Source organism: Musa acuminata, unplaced genomic scaffold (assembly GCF_036884655.1).
Source record: "Musa acuminata AAA Group cultivar baxijiao unplaced genomic scaffold, Cavendish_Baxijiao_AAA HiC_scaffold_1138, whole genome shotgun sequence".
In the NCBI taxonomy this organism is placed as follows: Eukaryota; Viridiplantae; Streptophyta; class Magnoliopsida; order Zingiberales; family Musaceae; genus Musa; species Musa acuminata.
This window is the reverse complement of record NW_027021350.1, coordinates 432,004-454,361: the sequence shown is the minus strand read 5'-3', so window position 1 is coordinate 454,361 and position 22,358 is coordinate 432,004. Positions and strand designations below refer to the sequence as shown.

At 41.1% G+C, this 22,358-nt stretch overlaps 3 protein-coding genes across 9 annotated transcripts; 2 read left to right on the top strand and 1 right to left on the bottom strand.

Moving 5' to 3' along the window:
* Window positions 1–5,333: 5,333 nt before the first annotated feature.
* On the top strand, window positions 5,334–5,672 carry LOC103999695 (non-specific lipid-transfer protein A-like). The gene has a single exon (XM_065179084.1). The coding sequence runs from the start codon at window positions 5,334–5,336 to the stop codon at window positions 5,670–5,672; it is 339 nt and encodes a 112-aa protein (XP_065035156.1).
* Window positions 5,673–6,507: 835 nt separating this feature from the next.
* LOC103999680 (protein INCREASED PETAL GROWTH ANISOTROPY 1-like) lies at window positions 6,508–16,139 on the bottom strand. 7 transcript variants are annotated; one of them, XR_010512699.1, is made up of 9 exons: window positions 15,529–16,139; window positions 14,816–14,997; window positions 12,666–14,555; window positions 12,317–12,448; window positions 12,057–12,238; window positions 11,864–11,975; window positions 9,968–10,102; window positions 9,332–9,858; window positions 6,508–9,017 (listed from the first exon to the last, which is right to left on the bottom strand). XR_010512699.1 is itself a non-coding variant. In XM_065179357.1 (7 exons), the coding sequence occupies exons 1-6, from the start codon at window positions 13,896–13,898 to the stop codon at window positions 9,727–9,729; spliced, it is 1,926 nt and encodes a 641-aa protein (XP_065035429.1). In that variant the 5' UTR covers window positions 13,899–14,423; the 3' UTR covers window positions 6,508–9,017; window positions 9,690–9,726. The 7 variants fall into 7 exon arrangements, 1 of the variants encoding a protein (XP_065035429.1); XR_010512702.1 differs by lacking the exons at window positions 14,816–14,997; window positions 15,529–16,139 and having other exon boundaries at window positions 9,332–9,389; window positions 9,481–9,557; window positions 9,690–9,858; window positions 12,666–14,423; XR_010512701.1 differs by lacking the exons at window positions 14,816–14,997; window positions 15,529–16,139 and having other exon boundaries at window positions 9,332–9,380; window positions 9,481–9,557; window positions 9,690–9,858; window positions 12,666–14,423.
* Window positions 8,450–10,145, top strand: LOC103999694 (late embryogenesis abundant protein At3g53040-like). The gene is made up of 3 exons (XM_065179358.1): window positions 8,450–9,053; window positions 9,145–9,285; window positions 9,400–10,145. The coding sequence occupies exons 1-2, from the start codon at window positions 8,450–8,452 to the stop codon at window positions 9,216–9,218; spliced, it is 678 nt and encodes a 225-aa protein (XP_065035430.1). The 3' UTR covers window positions 9,219–9,285; window positions 9,400–10,145.
* Window positions 16,140–22,358: the final 6,219 nt, after the last annotated feature.

Below are 22,358 nucleotides of genomic sequence, written 5' to 3'. Positions count from 1 at the left end.
ACATTCTTGTATTCCTCATAAAATCTCGCTTAGCCCTAATATGGCCTTGGGCTCATCCAAGTTTATGAACTTTTATGAGAGAAACTCCAACTCTCAATCGAAGCGGCACCACTTCTAAGTTCATATAGGTGAAGTTCTTATAGTATCTTTGTCACTCTTTGAGATACTTGTCCTAACTTGACTGAACTTCATTAAGAGTATAATTAACTCAACCTCATTCGGTGACAACCAACACTTTAACATCTTTAGATGGGACTCATAAAATATTTCAAAGTGCTGAACCACTCCATATATCAATGACTTGTTCTTATCCTTTGAACTCTTCATTACTCATTTCATAATGTTGAGTAGGGTTGCTATCATTGGTGGATCTTTTATTCAAGGAGTTTTAGCCCCATTCATTTTGATGTTGATCTTACAACTTCTCTTGTAAGAGGTTTGGTGAATGGATCATCCAAATTCTCACTTGTTTTCATAAATGTGAGTGAAATAATCCCACTCTTGATTAATTTTCTCACATAATCATGTCTAAGACTTATATGTTTTGACTTTCCATTATATATTTCACTATATGCACGACTAAAGTGGCTTGACTATCACAAAGTATAGAAATTGAATTCACACTCTTAGAAGTCAATGAAATTTCTAATAGAAAGTCCCTCAACCATTCAGCCTCCTTTCCTGCATTTGCTAGAGCAACAAATTCTGATTCCATAGTTGAGTGAGTTATACACGTTTGTTTCTTGCTCTTCCAAGAAACAGCGCCACCTCCCAAGGTGAACACCCAACCAGTAGTGGATTTGTTATCTCCAAAACTCGATATCCAACTTGCGTCAGTATATCCTTCTAAAATAGCAGGAAATTTTGAGGATTGTAGTCCATAATCTTTGATTCGTTTAAGGTACCAAAGAACTCTTTCAATAGCCTTCCAATGCTCTACATTTGGATTGCTAGTAAATCTACTCAATTTACTAGCTGCAAATGCTATATCAGGTCTTGTGCACTGCGTTGCATACATAAGACTTCCTATAGCACTTGAATATTCTAATTGAGCCACTGTTCTTCCAACATTCTTGACTAATTTGATACTTGGGTCAAATGGGGTATTTGCTTCTTTGATTTTTAAGTGACTGAATTTCTCCAATACTTTCTCTATGTAATGAGTTTAACTCAAAACATATCCCCCACTATTTCTTTTTACCTTGATACCTAGTATAGTATCAACTTGCCTAAGATCTTTCATCTTAAATGTTGAAGATAGAAACCTCTTTGTTTCTACAATATCTTTCATGTTGTTGCTCACTATTAGCATATCATCAACATAAAAGCAAACTATCACCATATAGTCATCATAAGTTTTGAGATAAACACATTTATCTGCAATATTATGAACAAATCCATTAGAAAGAATTATTGCATCAAATTTCTCATGCCATTGTTTTGGAGCCTGCTTTAAACCATACAATGACTTAATAAGTTTACACACTTTATGTTCATTTTCCGGTAGAACAAAACCTTCAGGTTGTTCCATATATACCTCCTCATCGAGGTCTCCATTTAGAAATACCATTTTGACATCCATTTGATGAACATAAAGATCAAAAATTGATGCTAAAGCAAAAATAATTCTAATAGATGTGATCCTAGCCACAGGAGCATATGTGTCAAAATAATCTATTCCTTCCTTTTGTTGAAATCCTTTAGCAACTAACCTTGCTTTGAACGTTTGGAGAGTACCATTTGTATGATACTTCCTACAAAATATCCATCTACAACTAATAGGTTTGGAGGCAAAAGGTAAATCGACAAGTTCCCAAGTATGGTTTGACATAATAGAATCCATCTCATCATTAATAGCATCTTTCCAAAAAGCAGCATCACAGAAGCCATGGCTTCTTTAAATGTTTTAGGATCATCTTCCACTTGTAAAACAAGAGGAATTGTTTTTAATACTCTCTTATTAGTTCCTTCTACAAGGTAAAAAGAAATATTTTGAGAATCAATCTCATCCGATCTTAATATTTTTGCTTTTCGTACACGAGTGCTTCTCCTTAATTCATAAGATTGCTCTCCAACCTCTTGTGAACTTGATTGATGTCCAATCAAAGGAATTTTAGGTTGCTCATCAACCTTTTGAGATTTCTTCACTAGTGACTCTTCACTAGTTGAAGGATGAACATTATTATTAGAAGTCAATAAATGTTCAAAGAGCTCCACATCTCGAGATCCTATTATGATATTAGACTCCAAATTAAGAAGTCTATATGCTTTGCTATTTGAGGCATAGCCTATAAATGCACATTTGATTCCTCTAGGTCCCAATTTTATCCTTTGAGGATCATTATTCTTACAATATGCAAGACACCCCCACACTTTAAAATAACCAATGTTAGGTTGTCTTCCTTTCCATAACCCATATGGAGAGATCTTATTCTTTTTAGAGGGAATTCTATTTAAGATATGACATGCAGCCAATAAAGCTTCTCCCCACAAATTATAAGATAATTTAGCATGCAACAACATAGCATTAATCATCTCTAGATAAGTTCTATTTTTTCTTTCTGCTAATCCATTTTGCTCAGGTGTTCTAGGTGCTGAACATTCATGAATTATGCCATGTTGTTCACAAAACAAGTTAAATTCATTAGGAAAGTATTCTCCTCCTCTATCACTTCTTAAAGCTTTAATTTTCTTCCCCAATTGATTTTCAACTTCTGCTTTATATGCCTTAAAAGCATTAAAAGTATCATATTTATGTTTCAATAAGTACACATATGTGAATCTAGACATATCATCTATAAAAATAATAAAATATCTATTACCTCCTCTCGTTAATATATCATTTAATTCACATATATCAGAATGTATTAAATCTAACAAATTGGTATATCAAAATGTATTAAATCTAACAAATTGTTGGAAAAAAAATATGACAAAGAAGAGGATAAAAAACACTATGGAAACAAATAACAAACACAAGATCAAGAATACTTTAGGAAAGATATTTAGGCTTGAAACGTGTATAAATACTTTCGAAGGGTTTCTTCATCATCTTTGATTTAACACAAATTTCATATTTATTAAGATCATCAAAATGATAATTTATTAAGCCACACTTAGCCATTCTTCTAATCATGCTAATTCCAATATGTGCTAATCTATCATGTCATAATGAATAAGAATCAATAATATAAATAGAAGCAACATCTTTATTAGCTTTAGAATCATTATCAACAATAGATAATTTGACCATTCCCTCAGCGGAATAGCCTTTTCCAACAAAAGTTCTATTACGGGATAGAATTAACTTCCCGGATTCAAATACAGATTTAATTCCAGGTTTGCTAAGGAGATTCCCACTCACTAAATTTCTACTCATATCTGGTACATAAAGAACATTAGTAAGAGTGACTTTTTACCTGAAGTGAAAGTGAGTTCCACATTTCCCTTGCCAATCACCTTAGAACAAACTTCATTTCCCATTTGAATCTTTTGCCCTTCTGTGACTTCTTTGTAAGTCTTGAAGAGTCCCTTATCATAGCAAACATAGACGGTAGCACAAGTATCGTACCACCAACCAGAAACCTTGCCAAATATGGCATTCACTTCGCTCACCGTAGCGATTATATTATCATCTCCCTCAACGGAGTTGACTTTTGGTTTCTGGTCTTTTTTAAATCTGCAATCCCTAGCAAAATGACCAAGTTTTCTACAAACAAAACATCCTCCACTCTTTAGCTTCTTAAATTTTCTTTGATCCCTTTTGGGGCCAAAATGATTCTCCTTGTTTTGTTTGCTTTTGTTGGAATTCTTAGGCTGATTCACAACATTTGCTTTTATATTGCAAAAAGAGTTCTCACTCTTATCTCTCATCCTCGATTCCTCCTCGATTCGAAGATGTTTTTGAATTTGCTCCAAAGTGATATCTTTGGAGTCATACAAAATCTTCTTCTTATACCCTTTCCAAGATGAAGGCAACTTGGCTATTACAGCCCCTACTTGAAAAGGTTCAGGAAATTCAATTTTTTCAGCCTTCGATTGATTAACAATGATCTGCAACTCATGTACTTGTGCCAAGATTGGCTTGCCATCCACAAACTTGTAATCAAAATATTTAGAAATTAAAAATTTCTTTGTACCTTCTTCCTCGGCATGATATTTGAATTCCAAAGCATTCCAAATTGCTTTTGCAGATGGTTCCACCATATAAAGATCATAAAGCCAGTCCGAAAGAGCATTGAGAATGTGTCCTCTACACATGACTTTATCTTCATTTCTTTTCTTTTGTTCAGTCTTGATTTCATCGGTGTCATCGTCGGTTGGATCAGGAATTGGTTGAAGATTTGGATCAAGCACATAGAAGATCTTCAAAGCAGTCAACATGAACTTCATCTTGTCTTGCCAACGGGTAAAATTTGTTCCATCAAGAAGATCCAAACGAACAAAATCTTGATTCAATAATTTGATGGTATTTGTAGCCTCCATAGTAAATTTGTATAAACTCACAAGATATCGTTTTTAGATTGTTGGGAAAAAAATACGATAAAGAAGAGGATAAAAAACACTATAGAAACAAATAACAAACACAAGATCAAGAATACTTTAGGAAAGATATTTAGGCTTGAAACGTGTATAAACACTTTCCTAAAAATGATATTTGTACCCTCTTCTCAATAATATTGCTATGGGTTTGATGCAAATAGTTTTAGTGGATATGACAAGCCTTTAGAAGATCTGTATTGAGCAAACAATAAAGAATCTTCAGAGAGGAATTAGAGAATGTCTAACTCAATCACTTGAAGAGTAAAGAAGAAGAACATGAAAGAGTTGTACGTGTAATTTACCCTTAAATAGCTATTTATAGATATTTTCTCAAAAGATACAACTTTTGAAAATTAACTATTTTCTCAAAAGATAACACCTTTGAAAATTATAACTATTTTCTCGAAAGATACAACCTTTGAAAAATAACTATCAAAAAATAAAAAAAAACACCTTTTCAAATAAATCTTTTGAAAAGAAATTCTTTTTTCTTTTTAATTTGATCAATTTATAACAGTGGATTCGTTTATGAATCGATGGTTGTCCAGTTTGGCTCTCTCTCTCTCTCTCTCTCTCTCTCTCTCTCTCTCTCTCTCTGTTGTGCAGGCTCTTCGCGGCGCCCAACTAATACTTCAACGCCCTTGCACCACGTAGTTTACGCCATCCGCTTACTTTGCATGACACCACTCTTTTGCATGCGGTGGAGCATTCACGCGGCTATATATGCCTGCAGGAGCCTGCAGCTTCCTAAATCATACCACCCTTCGTCTTCTCCAGCTATCTTGAGCGCCATGGCTCGCCTTCTCGTTCTTCTGGCGGTCATCGCCGCCGTCTGGGTAGGGGCTGCCGCAGCGATCCTGCCATGCGAGAGGATGACGCAGATGATCGTACCCTGCGCTCCGTACTTGACGAGCCATGTGGCCGTTCCGGGAGTCGGGTGCTGCAATGGCGTGCGCTCTCTGCCGGGGATCGCCCAGACCCACAAGGACCGGGTGGTCATCTGCAAATGCCTCAAGATCGTCGCCGGCCACTTCCCCGGGATCGACAACAAGCGTGCCATGGGTCTCCCGCGCCTGTGCGGCGTCCGCCTCAACTTCTCCTTCTCCCCCTCCACCGACTGCGACAAGTGAGACCCTTCCTCTCTTCACCAGCGGTACTCGAGGTCACATCACCGTTACATGGCTCTTTGCCCACTTGCAGACTCGCAGCAGCTGAGGGACTCGAGAACTATCTGCATTAGATCTTACGGAGGTCTTCATGAACGACATGTCTAAAGCCAGTAGTCACATGTAGTCAGTGGAGGATCTCTTCAATCTGATACCACTTCACTTCTTAATGGAGATCTTCTAAAAATCTTTGCATGAACTCCAATCCTTCAGCTCCATATGTGAATCAGATACTCTTTTATTTGGGTCAAAAGGTTATTATAATTCATTAAGCTGGGGTTTGGTCCTTCCAAAGATGAAGGGGTCCAGTAGACATATAATGGATAATAACCATAATTATTGATATTATATAAAAATTATTTATTTATTGATTTTTCTTTTTTGATTTATTTTACTCATTCTTTATTTTTTTTCACTGTTCTAAGAGAAGACAAAAACCATTCCACTATATATATATATATATATATATATATATATATATATATATATATATATATATATATATATATATATATATATATGTGTGTGTGTGTGTGTGTGTGTGTGTGTGTGTGTGTATTATTGGCATAAGCAGTGGGTTTTGTTAATTTCATTGGAATATTAGGCCATAGATGGATATATTCCTAAAAAAGAGATCTCAAGAACTTACTGCTGGAGCAGTAGTTTTTGGGTTATCTCGAGAAGCGAGTTTCTGAGCTTTTCTTGTTTAGATCATTGGTCTTAATTCATAGAAAAAAAATGAACGTAAATTAATCGCTATAACTTCATCATTCTTGTCAAAAGAGTGTTGCAGGTTCAATTCTTAATATCACATCTGAATGCATAGAAAATGGCTCATAGATGCAGCAATCATCATGCACAGAAGCTATAACTTGCAGTATACGCAGCTGGGGTGGTAACATGGTGTGGAGACTCCAAGTAGTCTTATTAGCTCTCAGACCCAAATGAAGAGAGAAGATGATATAAAGACTGTTCCTAGTAGTCTGTGCAGCGATCTCTCTCCGTCTCCCTCTCTCGTTGCGCATCAGCGATATCCTCCGGTGGGGATGACATGATCCGCATTCCGTATCTACCATCCATCAATCCTCAGGGATGCTCTCCAGCATCGGTCGCCACGCATCACTGCTCGATCCTTGTTGTCCGGCCTCTGTTCTTCTTTGCAGCTCGCTCACGATCTTGGCCACCATCTCCTCCTCGCCGCGGACGTACATGGCCAGCAACTGAGCTGCCTCCTTCTTGCTCACCATCACCTTCAGCCTCATGGCTCCCTTCTTCTCACGGTCGTCTTCCTGCTTCCCTGGTGAGTTCTTCGGCTTCTTCGACGTACGAATCCAGCGTCTTGGCGAGCATAAAACAGAGAGCTTTCGTCTGCCAGTCTCGGAAGCCATGGTACTCTCAGCTTCCTGAGCCAAGCAGCCAAAGAACTTCCTCATGGGGATACAAGGAAAGAGAGAGAGAGAGAGAGAGAGAGAGAGAGAGAGAGCATAAAAAGTATAGGAAGCGAAACATAAGAGGCAATTTATAGACAACATTGACTTCACTGTTCATTGAATATGATCGAATGAGATATGTGGTTTGACGGTCAACAAGCAGAGCACACGAGGCAGCCCGCCAAGGATGAAGTTTGAATGGCTCAAATGTTGTTGCAATCCATGCATCTACCTGTGACCTTCAGGTAAAGGAAGACTAGCAGCTAAGTTTCCATGGCTCGACAACGTGAAGTTACAGTCCTCTCCAACTACACCCAACAACTCACGGATCTGTAAGCGTTCGAGATTCCAAATCGTTACGGAGGAAAAGATGAAGGTGTCAATTCTTTAGACTGACATATCATATGATGCTTGACATATATGTATGCATATGGTTTATGTTGGAAGAGGTGGGTATAATAATCTTTTCTATTGCTTTGACTATTTCATGGCACACCGGATGAGAGTTTAGGTTGGATTTCTCATGTCATTGGCATCGAACATCTCTAGGAATCGAATAGTCTAAAGCACACATGGGTGAAATCATGCAAAGACTTGGCAAGCCACAAAGAAATCTGCGTTCGCTTGCTTGCTTGCGTACGGAGTAGAGTACTCCTCCCATTTCTTAGCTGACCATCTTACATGACAGTCTACCGATTACAGCTTCACAAGGCACGCTTTCATACGAAGAAGATGACGAAAACTGTCTTGTCTGCCGTGGCGTGCACAGGTCGCAAGGACGGAATCATGTTGCGGAGGCTTTACGGCGTTTGCTTGTTCCGGCATCACGACAAACACATGAGAGCAACGTGACGGGATCGTGAATCGGACGGCTGCCCAAGGAGTTGCGTCGTCCGATCACGTGATTCGTGATCGAATTGGGTTAAAATCGATTCGACGACGTCGACGCGCCTGTGATGGAGTCCGATCCTTGCACGCTTCTTAACATGTGACTTGGGGATCCCCGCTGCGACTCACGTGCCAAGGAAGATGGGCTTAATCTGGATCCGATCGCATCGAATCGGGTCGAAATCGATTCGATTCGAGTCGACTCGACCACGTGATCAGAATCCAATCCAATCGAATTGAAATAACTTCAAGCCGATTCGACTACATAGATGCACGCATGTGATCGAGTCCTTGCACGCTTCTTAACGCATGATGAACGGAGAGGGATCCGCACCGTGCAATATTCATACTTTGATCATCATTAACTTAATAATAAATACGAGCAGTCGCCGGAGAGTGGTTTCTGAAGAGGATGAGCAAGACATGATAGAGTACATGTCGCCGGAGGAGATCGGCCGGTACCGCGCCGTCGCCCAGCAGAACTCTGTAGAGTCCATCAGGGCGGCCGAGGAGCGGTACGAGAAGGCCAAGCAAGCCGGTCCCGGGGTCCTCCACGGGACCAGAGACACCGTCGCCCATGGCCTCGGTGCTGCGGGGCTCTGGGCCGCCGCTATGGGCACCGAGGCCAAGGACAGGGCTGCTCATGGGGCTCGTGCTGCCGCTGAGTACACCACCGAGAAGGGGTCCCTGGCCAAGGATTACGCGGCTGAGAAGGCCCACGCCGTGGCGGAGGTTGCCGCGCAGCAGGCTTCTTCGGTGAAGGATACGACCGTCGAAAAGAGCCGTCAGGGGCTCGAGGTCGCAAAGGATGCCGCCGTGAGTGCAGGCGAGTCCGCCATGGACTACGCAGAGCAGGCCGCGTTGAAGGCCAAGGATGTCGCTGTGAGTACCGGCGAGACCGCGAGGGAGGCAGCGACGAAGACGAAGGACGCCACGGCGAGTGCGGGCGACACAGAAGGCAGAGGAGGCAATAGAAGCAGCCAAGAGAGCCCTGCAGGCAGGGAGAGCAAACGCGGGGCAAGCGAAGGTATACAATTGGGAGAAATCAACTAAAGCGGAAGTCTATGAAACTTGTTATAGAGCATTAAACGTTGGATACATCTCTATTGCTGGTGTAGGAAAGACTGGTATCGAAGACGGAAGAAACGAAGGAAGCAATGGAGGAACTAAATCAGCATGCAGGACAAGCTAAGGATACGGCCATGCAGACAGGAGAGCGAGCTAAAGATTACGCTGGACGAACAGCTGCCGAGTTCAAGGTAATGAAAGCTACTGTAATTACCTAAAGACTCATGAAGCACTTACTACATCATTCATCGTCTTGAGCTTGGTGATATTGATCTGCATTTCCGATCTAAAACACCTATGAACAGTTTGTTAGTACTCTGAACAAGAAGACGATGAACTGTGTTGAATTCAACATTTAAGCCTCAAATTTGGCTACTGGTAAAAACCTGGAGAGGGGACACAGAAGGATAAAGAGAAGAAACCATCCATGGCAGGCAATGAACGCGTAGGGAAGAGGAGGAAACTAGGCACGCAAAGAGCTCACATCAGAGAGTGAATGAATGCTAGTTTGCAACAAATAGCCTACGCTTCTGTGCTGTATCAGGTAACGTGAATAGATTGCTGAAGTCGTATGGATCAAATGGGTTTGTGCTACCTTTGCAGGCGTAGACGCATGCATGGTTGTGCATTGCCTAGCAGCCGGATGTGGACTTGCAATAAAGCTTCTGCCGGTTGTGATTTTGGAGTTGTAGGTGGAGGGTGCGAGCTGTGTTCTTGAGCTCCTGGAAAGCTCGCATTGTTTCCGCATCAAAACCTCCTGCAAACTGGTGGTGATCATAGAAGAAAAACCTCATTACAAGTCCATATTCGCAAGCCAAAAAAGTTTTTCTTTTTATCCATGAAATGTGATTGCTTCTGTTGAACCGGAATCACCTGGTGTACTCTGAAGGCAAATCTAACACCCTGAAGCATGAGTTCCTCTTCTTCAGGGTTGCCTGCTATGATCTCCAGCTCGGAAGAGACTCTTTTCATGTACTTCATTGCTAGTTTCCCTGTTGCTACCTTGATCTGAATGTATATATAATCATGTTATAAATTAGTTGTGAAGTCATTAATTGGCCTTTTGATGCTTCAGATTGCCAACCGAACTTGGAAAAAAAATAAAAAGAGGAATACCAAGTTGACTGACGCATCCATAAATTGTTATAGCTGTGTATGTGCCACCAGAGAAAAACCCTAAAACTCTTAGCAATGGTAGAGAGTAGCCACAAACGCTGAAGAATCAGTTTCTCTGATCATGATGAGTTCATTAAGATCACACCAAGTAACAGATGCTCGAGATTAGTATCTCTGATTTCAAACTCTAAATCAAACCGATCAACCTATCGAGTTACAGTTCTTTAAGTTCAACTTATCCAAACTGATTCCAAACCTAGCCAGTGCTTGTATCCTTTTGTGTGTAGAAAGTTTACATTTAAATACCATTAGATATCAAACTTAGAACAAATGCAACATTACACAATTCTAAATCAAACATCTGTTAGGAATGGAAGAGCAAGGAAACGATAAAAATAGAATCCTACGATGCAATTAAAAAGAATCATTTCGATCAAGAAAACCGATGTAGTATTTAAACAAGAGGATAGACATAGAACACTTACAAAATATTCCCAAATGTATACTTCTTATCTTGCTTAATGAATTATGATCCTATTTATAGGACCTAGTGGTAACTACCTCACTCCACCATGTCACCCATGATTGAATTAGGTGTAGAAACCACCCTATTACTTTTAGATCATGGGTCACTTCTTAAAACATGCCTATAACTACCTAGAACATGATAACTACCTAGATAACTACTATGAATCAATTCTCAACAACGTCCTGTTACCATATGCTTAGAACAAGAAATTGCCCAAACAAAACTTCGATAGGTAAATAAGCAGAATTTAGACATCTTCCTCACTGCGTTTTACATGTTTAACTACCTCTGTAAGACTTGTATCTAGATTGACTAGAGAAGAGGTCCATAGATATGTGGGTGAGTCAACCAAAAACTATTATTGACTACAGTCTATAATAGTTTACCTCGTATATGTCACTTGTTGATTTGACTACAAGATTGTAGCTGTCGTTGAGGCTAAATCTTGATCAGAACCACTACCAAGTTAATAAACACAATAAAAGAACGACATATTATCCCCTTTCAACACTAACCAGACTTTCCATTTAATCATCACTACCCTTTTCATTGCTAGGATTAACAGATCATGTACAAAATAATGAAATGCTAATGTAAGCCACATGGCAAGAAAGGCGCTTCCTATCATCTTAAATCCTAATCAAACTAAAACATGAACTTGTGGCCTTATGACAAAAGAACGCAGAGAACCTGACGAGATCAGTGACACTACCTTACTGTCAAGAATCTTAGAATTCACAAGTACGGTGGTGATCTACAGTGCAGTCCGTGTATGTCCTCCCTCCCCCACCCCTCTCTCTCTCTCTCTCTCTCTCTCTGAATGAAAACCATCAATGGCCCCTCGTCGATTCCTCGGTAACGTGAGGAAGCGAATGCATACGGCAGAATTATTCTTGTTGTTATTATTCTACAATTTCCAGCTAAATATCTCCAACGTAGAAGAAACAAAGTTCTGCACACTGTCATCCTGTTTCACGTGTGCGCCCCTTTGGTAAATTGGCCTATCTCCAGATCTAAGTTTGTCCTTGGCCACCTAGCGTTCTGGTCCTTTGTTCATCAAAAGAAAGATAACGTTGCACGCCATTGAACTAAGATGAAGAGACGAGCAAAGCCTGGTGAGTTACCTGGTTAACGTATCCGCTCTCCAGCATCCATTCCCAAGGAATACCAAACCCCTTGTACCTCTTCGTGGCAGCTTCCCTTGCACGTGAAAGGTTGTATACACCTCGCTCCAATCTATCAAATAATATTAGCATTCTCAGTTAATAACCTGGTTGGAAACAGAACAAAAAGGGAGGGTGGGTGGGTAATGAATACTTGTCCAAGAGCGACTGCATCTTCTTGAGAGAGGAAGAGCAGGGCTGGCGAGGGTCGTCGCGGAACGACGACGCCTCCGACTCCAACTTCTTGAGGTCGCAGTAGCCGAAGGCCGCCTCGCGCATGGCGTCCGCCTTGTGCTCCGGCCACTCGAAGTGCTTCAGCACCGCTCTCTCGTCCACCTGCGACGTTCATCACCCGATAAATCAACACACCACATCAATCTATTTGCCCAAAACAGAGATTCTGAAGAAGAATACGAGGAAGGAGAGCTCGTCGTCGAGCCATTTGACGAAGGTGACCACGTCTTCGACGTTGGCGAACGCCGCGTGCTCCACTTCCTTGATTAAGAATCTAATGAGGTCGCCCTGCGTCTCCACGTCCGTCTTTATCTGCAATTAATCGAGCAATTAAGACCGCAATTAAAAGAAGTGGACAAAGTAATTAACCCTTATGGTTCCGATCCGCTGTTTGATAACTGGCAAGATGTGTAAAGAAGCACCAACGAGTTGTTGCCACGTACACATGAGTACAACGAAACACATGTACCAACGGTCAAGTGGCACCGGTGACGGTTTCGAGGGAGTGGGGGAGGGGAAGGGGACTTACGGCGAGGAGGTGCGCGGAGCGGTTCTCGATCTCGCCGATCATGTCGCGCGCGTTGGAGACGGATGCGGCGGCGGGAGGCGCCTCCTGCAATCCGCCGCAGGACTCCCTCCTGGAGTCCCGCCGCATAAGGGAGTGGTAGAATTCCACCACCTCCGGCACCCGCCTCACGCTTGCTGCCGCCGACCTGGACCCCAGCGTTGGCGGCGGGGGAGGTGGAGGCGGAGGAGGTGGCCGCGCTCCGCCTTGCGGTGTGGATTTTACCGGTGGGGCTGGCGGCGGGATCGGCGGGAGGCACGCCAAGCTGGGGCCTTTGCTTGTTGCGACGCGGGACGTGGTATGGGAAGAAGACGACGAAGAAGATGAGTTCGAGGGGTTACAGGACATCGAAGGCGTGGGCGGGGGTTTTGGAACCCTGGATGCTCGGGGTCTCAAGACCTCTTCCTTGTCGCCGCCGTGAGGCTGCTGATGCACCCCCTCGATGACCCCTCCATCCGCCTTCGGATTTCTGCATTCTGGCCTTTGGACCTCTTGATTGGGAACAATGTTGGCGGATTTGGGTGGTTTGCGCAGGCTTTTGAGGAGATTCGATCTCGCGGAAGCGTCAATGAGGCCTTGGAACCTCTGCGACGACGAGCACTCGTCCATCTCCCCTGTCCCGGCGCATAGCCGCCTCGAGTCGCCATTGCGCTGCTCCGAAGCCGCCTTCTTCAGCTCGTCCAACTCTTTTTCGAGATCATTGATCCTCCTCTCCCTCCGCTGGTTCTCCTCTTCGCCGCTCCGTATCTCAGAGCTCAAGCCCTCGACTTCGTCCTTCAGGGCCCGGTTCTCCCCCTCCAGGCGCTCGATACGGTCACCGGCCCGCACCAGCTCCTCGCGCTTGTCGGCGATCTCCTTCTCGAGGAAGGGCACGATGGCGACGGTCTCCCTGAGGAGCTTCTGCTCCAGGAGCTGGGTGCGGAGACGGGACTCCTCCTCCTGGAGCTCCTCCACCAGGCGAAGCAGCTCAGCGACGTAGGGCGGGCGGGGCTGGACCTGGCCGGAGGCGCGGGGGAAGTAAACGCCGAAGGATCGAGCGAACGCGGCGGTCGTCGTCTGATGACCCCCCTCCGCCGCCGGCGACGACTTTTGGGAGACCGGGGAGGAGGAGGGGGAGCGGCGGGGCGTCGCCATCTTAGGCGTGGCGGGGCTGCGACGGAACCCCATGGCGGCCTTCACCTTTCCCGCGACCATCATTCATAAGCCTTGCTGGGTGTTGTTGCGCGAGAGAGAGAGAGTGAGGACTTCTCCTCTGCCGCTGCTTTTGTTTCGTTTTGCCGGGTGATACAGTGTTTGAAATAATGGCGATGTAAAGGGTCAAAGGTGGGAAAAGCATGGTGTTCTGTTGTCCCTTCGACTCTATATGCGTTATTGAGTTCCAAATTTCTACATATGGTGTATGTGAATGGATGCATAAAGCTAGAGCGGAATAAAAATTTGAAAGCAGAGAAAAAGTCACCGAAGCGGGCGCGACAGCAGGCTTTGCAAAGCAAAGCGAGCGCTGGGCGATCGATTCGGATTCAGGTGTCTGCCCGCGTGCGCCATGATGTCGAATTCTATTCAAATTAGCCTGGCCGTAGCCCATGATGGCCCCCGTTGTTACTGGGAAATGCGTGGTTGGGCCCGAGACAAGCAATGACCATCGCGGACCATCCAACGGAGGAACGGGCTCAGGTGTGTGAGAGACCATCGCGTTCCCTGTCTGGGTGATACAGGCGAGCTCCAGCCGCCAAATGATGCACCTTTGGGCCCCGCTCGACCACCAATGGAGACCTGCTTGCCGTGTTGGTTGACCATATTTCTTTTTCTCCATTCCTTTCTGTTCCTTTGTGTCTCTCGTATACTAAAAGAATTCTGTGATCATCTTCTGCAAGCGCATTTATCAGTCTAATTTAAAATATATAATAATCTTTTTTAAATTACCTAAACTTTTAAATGATTAAAAAATTTAGTACCATATCAGGGAAATATTTATTTGCTTCCCACTTATTCTTCATTCGAACATGCATTATATATTTAAAATTTTATATATTTTTCCAGTAATTCGAATATAAAGAATCAAATTAATCAGTCAATATGAAGAATGAATAATCTTTGAAGTAGAATTTATTTACCAGCGGAAATCAGAGAGGGATTTGTTCACTAGCGGCTGGTCTTTCCCAGCTGAGCAGGAATCTTTGCATCAACGGAATCCAGGCCCAAAGGCAGCAGGATGCGAGCAGATATGATGGGCACGCTGTTCTCTCGTTCCTTTCTCTTCTCTTTTAGCCTGCCTTTCCTCGACTTCGTAGCTTTCCTGTTGCAGAACCCATCAGATAAAGCGTTAAAAGCTGATAATGGAGAAGGTTGCAGTGGTTGGCACCACCAACTCCTAGAGAGGTATAGCTGACGAGGTCTCGTGATTTGGAGTCATGATCACAGTGTGTCTGTGATCTTAAAAGTGGAAGCTGTGGACATAGAGTCAAAATCGAGAGGAGAGTGAGACCGAATACACAACTGTGGTGGTGTACACATACTTCCAGGAGGTAAGCTTGTACTTCGAGCTCCTACCGGTGTGATGTGAGCAGGTCCTTCCGATTCCCTATATCAGAGCCGTTCATTGACATGTGAATGGATCCGTAGATCCTTGGACCAAGTGCACATGTGACACTGCAAAGTCATGAGTACTACCGAGAACAAACTATTCCTAGCCTCCATGAAACACAGCCGTCATGTTTTCCTTTTCGACTAGACATATGATCGAACACCTTAAATGCGGTTTGTTGTATTAACCATAGTGATCATATGATCGCTTCTATGTAGAACAGAGGAGGAGGAGAAGACTCACCGCATTTGAAAGGATTGATGATGCTTCCGCCGGAGCAGAGTATTGTGGTATCAGGACAAGGCGTTGAACCTCATCATGTACCCGGTTCTGGAGCCGTGGTCCTCCGGATTGCAGGTCTTATAGAGCGTCAGGTAAGGCGGGAAGCCACGCCGTGGCCTATCAATCTCCGGATTGCACCAAACCCTATCACCGACATGGTTTCGATCACGACCATGCCGTTCGCGACGACTTGGGTGACATGGTACGTGAATACTCACTTCCGATACGAACCTACCGGTGAAGAGATTTGCCCAAGAAGTCCCTGCAATCTGCAACCTCGGATGTCAAGCTTGGATTGCGGACCGCACACCCAAGACGACGATGGGGCAAACGGCCCGATTGCGACCTTGCAGCGCGCCGCCAGCCGGAGAGCAATAGCTTCACCCAGAGGGCCTCGTTCCTGGAAGAAGTCGAACGGGAGGGTTCTGACAGACGACGGAGTCGACCTTCTCGGCCGTGTGTCGGCGGGTGGTGCGACAGCACGATCAAGCAGATCGGAGATCGAGAGTAAGCATCTCGCGAGCAAATAAGCAAACGCAGACGGCGGATAGGGTGAAGTGATTGATCGATACTTCGTGTGTAATGATTTGATGCGATCACCGACTGTAATGATACCAATCGAAACCAGAAGCATAAAATAAATAAATAGTAATAATTTTTAAATAACACCTTAAATATTAATTTGATGAATAATGTATCTATTAATTTAAATATTTAAAAATTCATTCGATATATTTTCGAAAGTGACTCTGAATTCTATATTCGTAACTTATCGTTAAAAATAATATTTTTTAAATAACAAAATTTATTAGTCATATTGATTTGAGCTTAAAGTAGGATTCCCATTCACTGCAGGTGATAGGATTTGCAATGAGGCCAATAGATACTTGCTTGGGACAAGAAAATAAGCAATTGGGCCTATGATCCTAATTCACATGGATCTCAGTAACTCAAGGATTATAAGCATTAAAAATAGTTATATAACTTATTTTTCTCATAAAATATTGAATTAGTATCAAATTATGTTAACACGGAGTCATCGATTTTAAAAATTCATTAGAGCCAAGGTTCATTAAAAAAAAAAGTGAGTAAAAAAATATATTAAATATTATTATAAAATTCTTCTAAATTTATGTGAGAGAATGAACAAGAAAATTTATGTTTGAGTGGGGATAACTCAAGCATCTTATATATAATTGATCTTGTATGGTGAATAATTTAACCTTTTTCATGAATATAAATAAAAAATTATCAACTCATATTAATCTTGTGTGTACTTTTTAGTATATTTTTTATTATTGATCTTTATTTTTTATTTTAAAATTTTTCTCTCTCTTCCGAAAGGTGAATAGGAACCTTGTAACGAAGGTGATGAGGATTAGAAAAGACTTCGACTGAAGTTGATAGTAGTACAACCTCCAATATAATCCAGATCAAATCCTAGCATAGACTCGTCATACCTAAATACTAGGTCGGCTTTGATACTAAATGTCTATATCAAATCGTATCATAGGCTCACCATTCTTAAATATTTAATACTAAATATTATGACCGGTCTGATAGGTTAATTGGTCTATCAACTTCATTTAGTCTAAACCACTGATCAAAATACTGAAATTGATAGTAATATACTTATCAAATTCTTATAAGTCAATTTAATCTCATTGGCACTAATTAGGGTGTTACATAAATAGATATCAATAACTAGAATTCTCACCACCATAGATATTATTTTTGAGTTTGGACAGGCTCTGGGATGGAATGAACTGGCTTTGGTTCGGTGGTAAGGATGGATGGATGTGGCTGGATCAAGGAGAAAGGAACGCTTAAAGGGGTGTGGGTGTGGATGTGATAGAGAAGAAAGCCAACGCAGTGTAAAGAGGTATGGTCATGCATCATCTGATTCCTCGTGCTGGAGGCAACGATGAGAAGAATGGGAAGCCATGCACTGCATTCACACTGTAAGCCACTAGCCCCATAGGTTACCCTCAAACTACGAAAATGATGACATATGATATAATACTCTTATTTAATTAATATTTATAAAATAAAATTTGATTAACATAAAAAATCACCTATGAATTTAAATTTATTCATCAAATATATTTATGTAAGAGTTCAAATGATATGATCCATATGTCAACACCATACGCTAACGTATTAACTCAACTTTGATTGACACGATCATTCATCGTCACATTCACGTCTCATAGACGCCCTCTAAAAATATTATATGAAGGGTAGTTATGCATTCCCAAATTCGACATAAGTTGATGATAGTTATGATCAAACTTCATGCCCTCATTATTATATGAACCGCATAATGAGCGGGAGTAACGATCTCAATACCAACTATAAAAAGGGGATGCACATAGAATAATTTAAGTTTGACTTATCCGACTAGATCACTAACTTAAACTTCCAATGAGCATCATCGAAAGTGCCCCCGACATGGTTTTGCAATGGTTCAAATACTACTTGAAGGAATTCACCTTGATACCTACTTGAGAAGGGATCTAGATTGGATTTGAATCAATATCCAACTCCAACAACCAAAACATGCTTTCACAATTACAATAACCAAAGCGTGACACATAGATCTTGGTCGACTAGATCTAGAGTAAAATCTTCTAATTGTATAGAGTAAAAACAAGTAGAGGAACTAAAGCATTCTTTACTATTTTTGAGCGTGAGAGATCTCATCTGACATGCTTTTGGTGTAAGTCATCAAGAATTTTACGCACGAGGCTTATCAACCTCCAAATCTAAGTCAACATCAACCACTTCAAGAAATGTCGGTCTAGAAATCCACATCAAAAGAGAATTTATTTGGAGTTCGAAAGTTAAAGACGACCTCATTAATATTCACAATGTTCATTAAGGATGTGAATGATGTAGATAATAGAATAGGTGAATTGAATAAAGAATCAATGTGCAAGCTAATGTTAATTAGCATATGTGGATTCCGAGGATGATCCATATAATATGATTATGTGACCTTTGTACTATGAACTAGACTTGATTATTATATAAATTTTTATGTATCTTTAAAAAGTAATTTTTTAATTTTTTTTGCCTCCACAACGTAGTTATTAAGGTTTCAAATATATATATATATATATATATATATATATATATATATATATATATATATATATATATATATATATATATATATATATATATGTGGGACAATGTTGTTTATGTCCGAGTCTATCCAAGGTGGTTTCTGTATAGTCCAAAGTAGTTTTGACGCATATGTATAGAGGTAATCGAAGTGTGACTGAGGTACCTCCAAAGTAAAAATGCCAGTCTCATGATGTGTCACTTGCACAAAGACCAAGGTTAAAAGAGATTTTCTGATATAATCTTTCTAACATTCAAATTAATAATCCAAGATAAGTGAGAGTGATCATGAGTGATAAAAAATAATCACTCCTTGGTCATTATGCTAAAAGTAAGTTTTATACCTAGTCATAAAGGGATAGTAAAGGAGTTAAATATTATATGGGGAGGTAGGCTTTAACCATTTCTAACAACCTATCTTTATCTTATTATCTATATAAGTGACAACGAAGGAGGCAGCGCACCATTACTTATTGTCCACACAGGTGGACCAAAGAAAGTAGGTCTTGTCTCTCCCTTATTTGCTTGGTCGTCATGTGAAGGTCACATGTCAAATGATAATTGGTCAATCATATTCCTCCATCATTTTATCTCCTTTGAAAGTATGTTTTAAAAACTCTTCCGGAGAGACCCCAAAGTGTAGCTATCAACTTATCTAACATGTGTGTCATGTAGAGATGGAGGGAGGAGTCATCGAGGTACTTGTTTTGAGTAATAGAAGATATGGTTGGCCTACTTAATTTGTCGAGAAACCAACTTCAGGTAGTGGAAGCTTGCTCTCGAGAGATTTGTTATAGGAGCCGAGGCATTCTCCTCTATTACTCGTTACTAAGGCGGGTTGTGGGAAGAGCCAAGGTGAGCATCTCCTCTGCTCATCATTGAGTGACCTATGTCAAGTGACGGGTCCATTGTCAAAGCACTAAGGAATCTATGTAGGCCTATAGCGGGGATGCTACAAAGATCCCACATTGTTAACCTACACCTTCTTTTTTACTCGTCGTTGAGGCAAGTTGTGAGAGGAGTCAAGGTGAGAGTATCCTTTACTCATCGCCAAGGGCCTATGTTAGGCAACAGAGGGGGAGGGGGGGGTGTGGGGGGTTTGGGTGGTGGGAATGGGGATTGAATTAGTGCTATAGCAATTTTAACCAATTATAAAGTTCGATCATTAAATTCATATCTAAAATACGATTAACCAAAAGTAGGTTACAAGTAAAGTAAATCAATAAGTGATAGAAAATCAAGGTAAGAGAAGAAATGCAAACCGATTTATAGAGGTTCAATCGTCTCGACCTATGTCCACTCCTAATTCCTCTTCCCTCGAGACCATCGACTTTTACTACCGATCGTCTTTCCAACAAACGAAGATTAACTACCCTTGTTATAACTCTTCTCCTTTTAACATGCTTAAGAGAGAACCTCCACACTCATTTTTTTACAAGAGATCTCACCTCCTATAATTTAAAATCACCTATAAACTTAAGAAAGTGAAAGAGACCGAAACAATGCTTAAAGAGAGAGTTTATAACTCAAGAATTAGTGTTCCATCAACTAAGCATGAGTGGGATATTTGTAGACCTCAAAAGGCCTCAAGAATGAAGCTAAAAATTTAAATCCTTGAAATTTTAAGGTACTAACAGTACTATCACCAACACTAGGTGGTACTACCACCATCATGGGGCTAAGAATCCAAGCTCTGGTGGTACCACCATCGGTACTGTTGAAAAAGCACAAACAGTGCTTTTCGGCTCTTAAGTGATGAATCTTGAATTTTTGATAATGAAATCAATTGATGAGTTTATGATCTAATATGTATTTTTAGTGACAGGACTAACTTTGATCAAAAAAGGCAAATCGATTAAAATAGAAAGAATCGGACGTTAGGTTAAAGTGAACATGTCAGAAGATTGGACATCAACCAAAGGATCGATCAACGTGTCGGCAGAAGGACTTGGTACCATGAGTTTGGGCATTCGATCGAAGGATCGGATATTGCACCAAGGAGATCGAAAGTTGCGAGAGGTCAATATGCCGATTAGGTAATATGCCAAAAGAGAGGATGATATGCCGAATGATCGAAAGAAGCGCTCGATGAACCAATGACATGCCAAACAATATGGAATTATAGTCTTGTAATCAATTGTGTCTTAATTGGTCATAGTTAGGTTGCAATTGAGTTAGTTTTTTGTGTAACTATGCTAACTCAATTAGGGCCTTATTGGGCCTGAGTTAGGGCTATTTTGGGCTAAGAGAAAAGTCCATTCAGTGATCTAAAAATTGGGTCCAACGATGGCACCGTTGGTCCAGGTGGTGGAACCGCCAGTAGCTCAATCTCGAAGACATAGTCTCTGAGACTATGTCAGGTAGTGGTACCGTCTAGTGTCAGGTGGTGGTACCACTTGATGTCAGTATTACAACGGGTGGTACCGCCAATATCCCAAAATCTCGAGGATTTAAATTTTGGCTCTAATTTTTAAAGCTATTTAGGTTCTATAAATATCCTAATCTTTCCTACTTAACAAAGCAAGAAAGTAGAATAAAACTTTATGATTCTAAAGTTGTAAACCCTTATAAAGTGTAAAGTCCCTACTCTTAAAGTTTAAATACTATTCTAAGGGAGAGTATGAGGAAAACTTTATAAAAAGTGGGTATAAAAGTTCTCTCACGAGCCTATCAAAATGAAAAAAAGAGTTGTAAGAGGATAATTGATCTTCACCAGTTGAATGAAGATCGTTAGTGGACACCAGTAACCTCAACGGAGGAGGAATCGGGAGTGGACGTAGATCACGATAACCGAACTACTATAAATCTGGTGTGCTCTTTTCTTTTACTATTTATCTTTATTGCTTACTGATTTTATTGCCTATTACATTCTATAAACATTTTCAAGTTAAGTATCTTTCCAATTCGGGGTTTATTGAATGAGGTTTTTTCTAAACCGATGTTTCTATGAAAGCACTAATTCACCCCCCCCACCCCCTCTTTTTAGTGTTGATTTCGGTCCTAACATTAGGCAGTACTACTGCCTAGGCTTGGCGGTACTACCATTGGCACTACCGAAAAAGCACAAATAATACTTTTTGGCTCTCAAGCGATACTACAACTTGAGCTTGGTAATAGCACTGCCTAGGCTTACTTTAGGTCACCAATTTAGCCTTCTAACAAGCTCAATTAGGCTCTGGTTAAGTCTAATGGGTTTCTTGATAAGTTGGCATGAGGTATCATCAACCATCTAGTATTCCGTGAGTGGATCAATCAGTGAACTCATTCTCCAATGAGCACATGCACTATATCTCTAGTGTCCCTACACGACCAGCTATGAGACTAGCTGCCTCCATCATATGGACGGGTATATAGTACACCAATTTATCTGGTTATCTCGATGTCTCTCTCGAGTATCCTATGACCAAAATTATTTAGAAACTGTGTTTAAAGGAGAATTGATCTCATTATCGTGATTTCATCACGATCCGATTCATATTGCATAGATTCATGGACATCACAATATATATATATATATATATATATATATATATATATATATATATATATATATATGTGTGTGAGAGAGAGAGAAGCAATATAAAGTGAAATAATATTATAATAATAATAAGTAAAAAGATTGTATGTCAAGTCATACGTGTCATCACTCACATGATTGGCTTGCA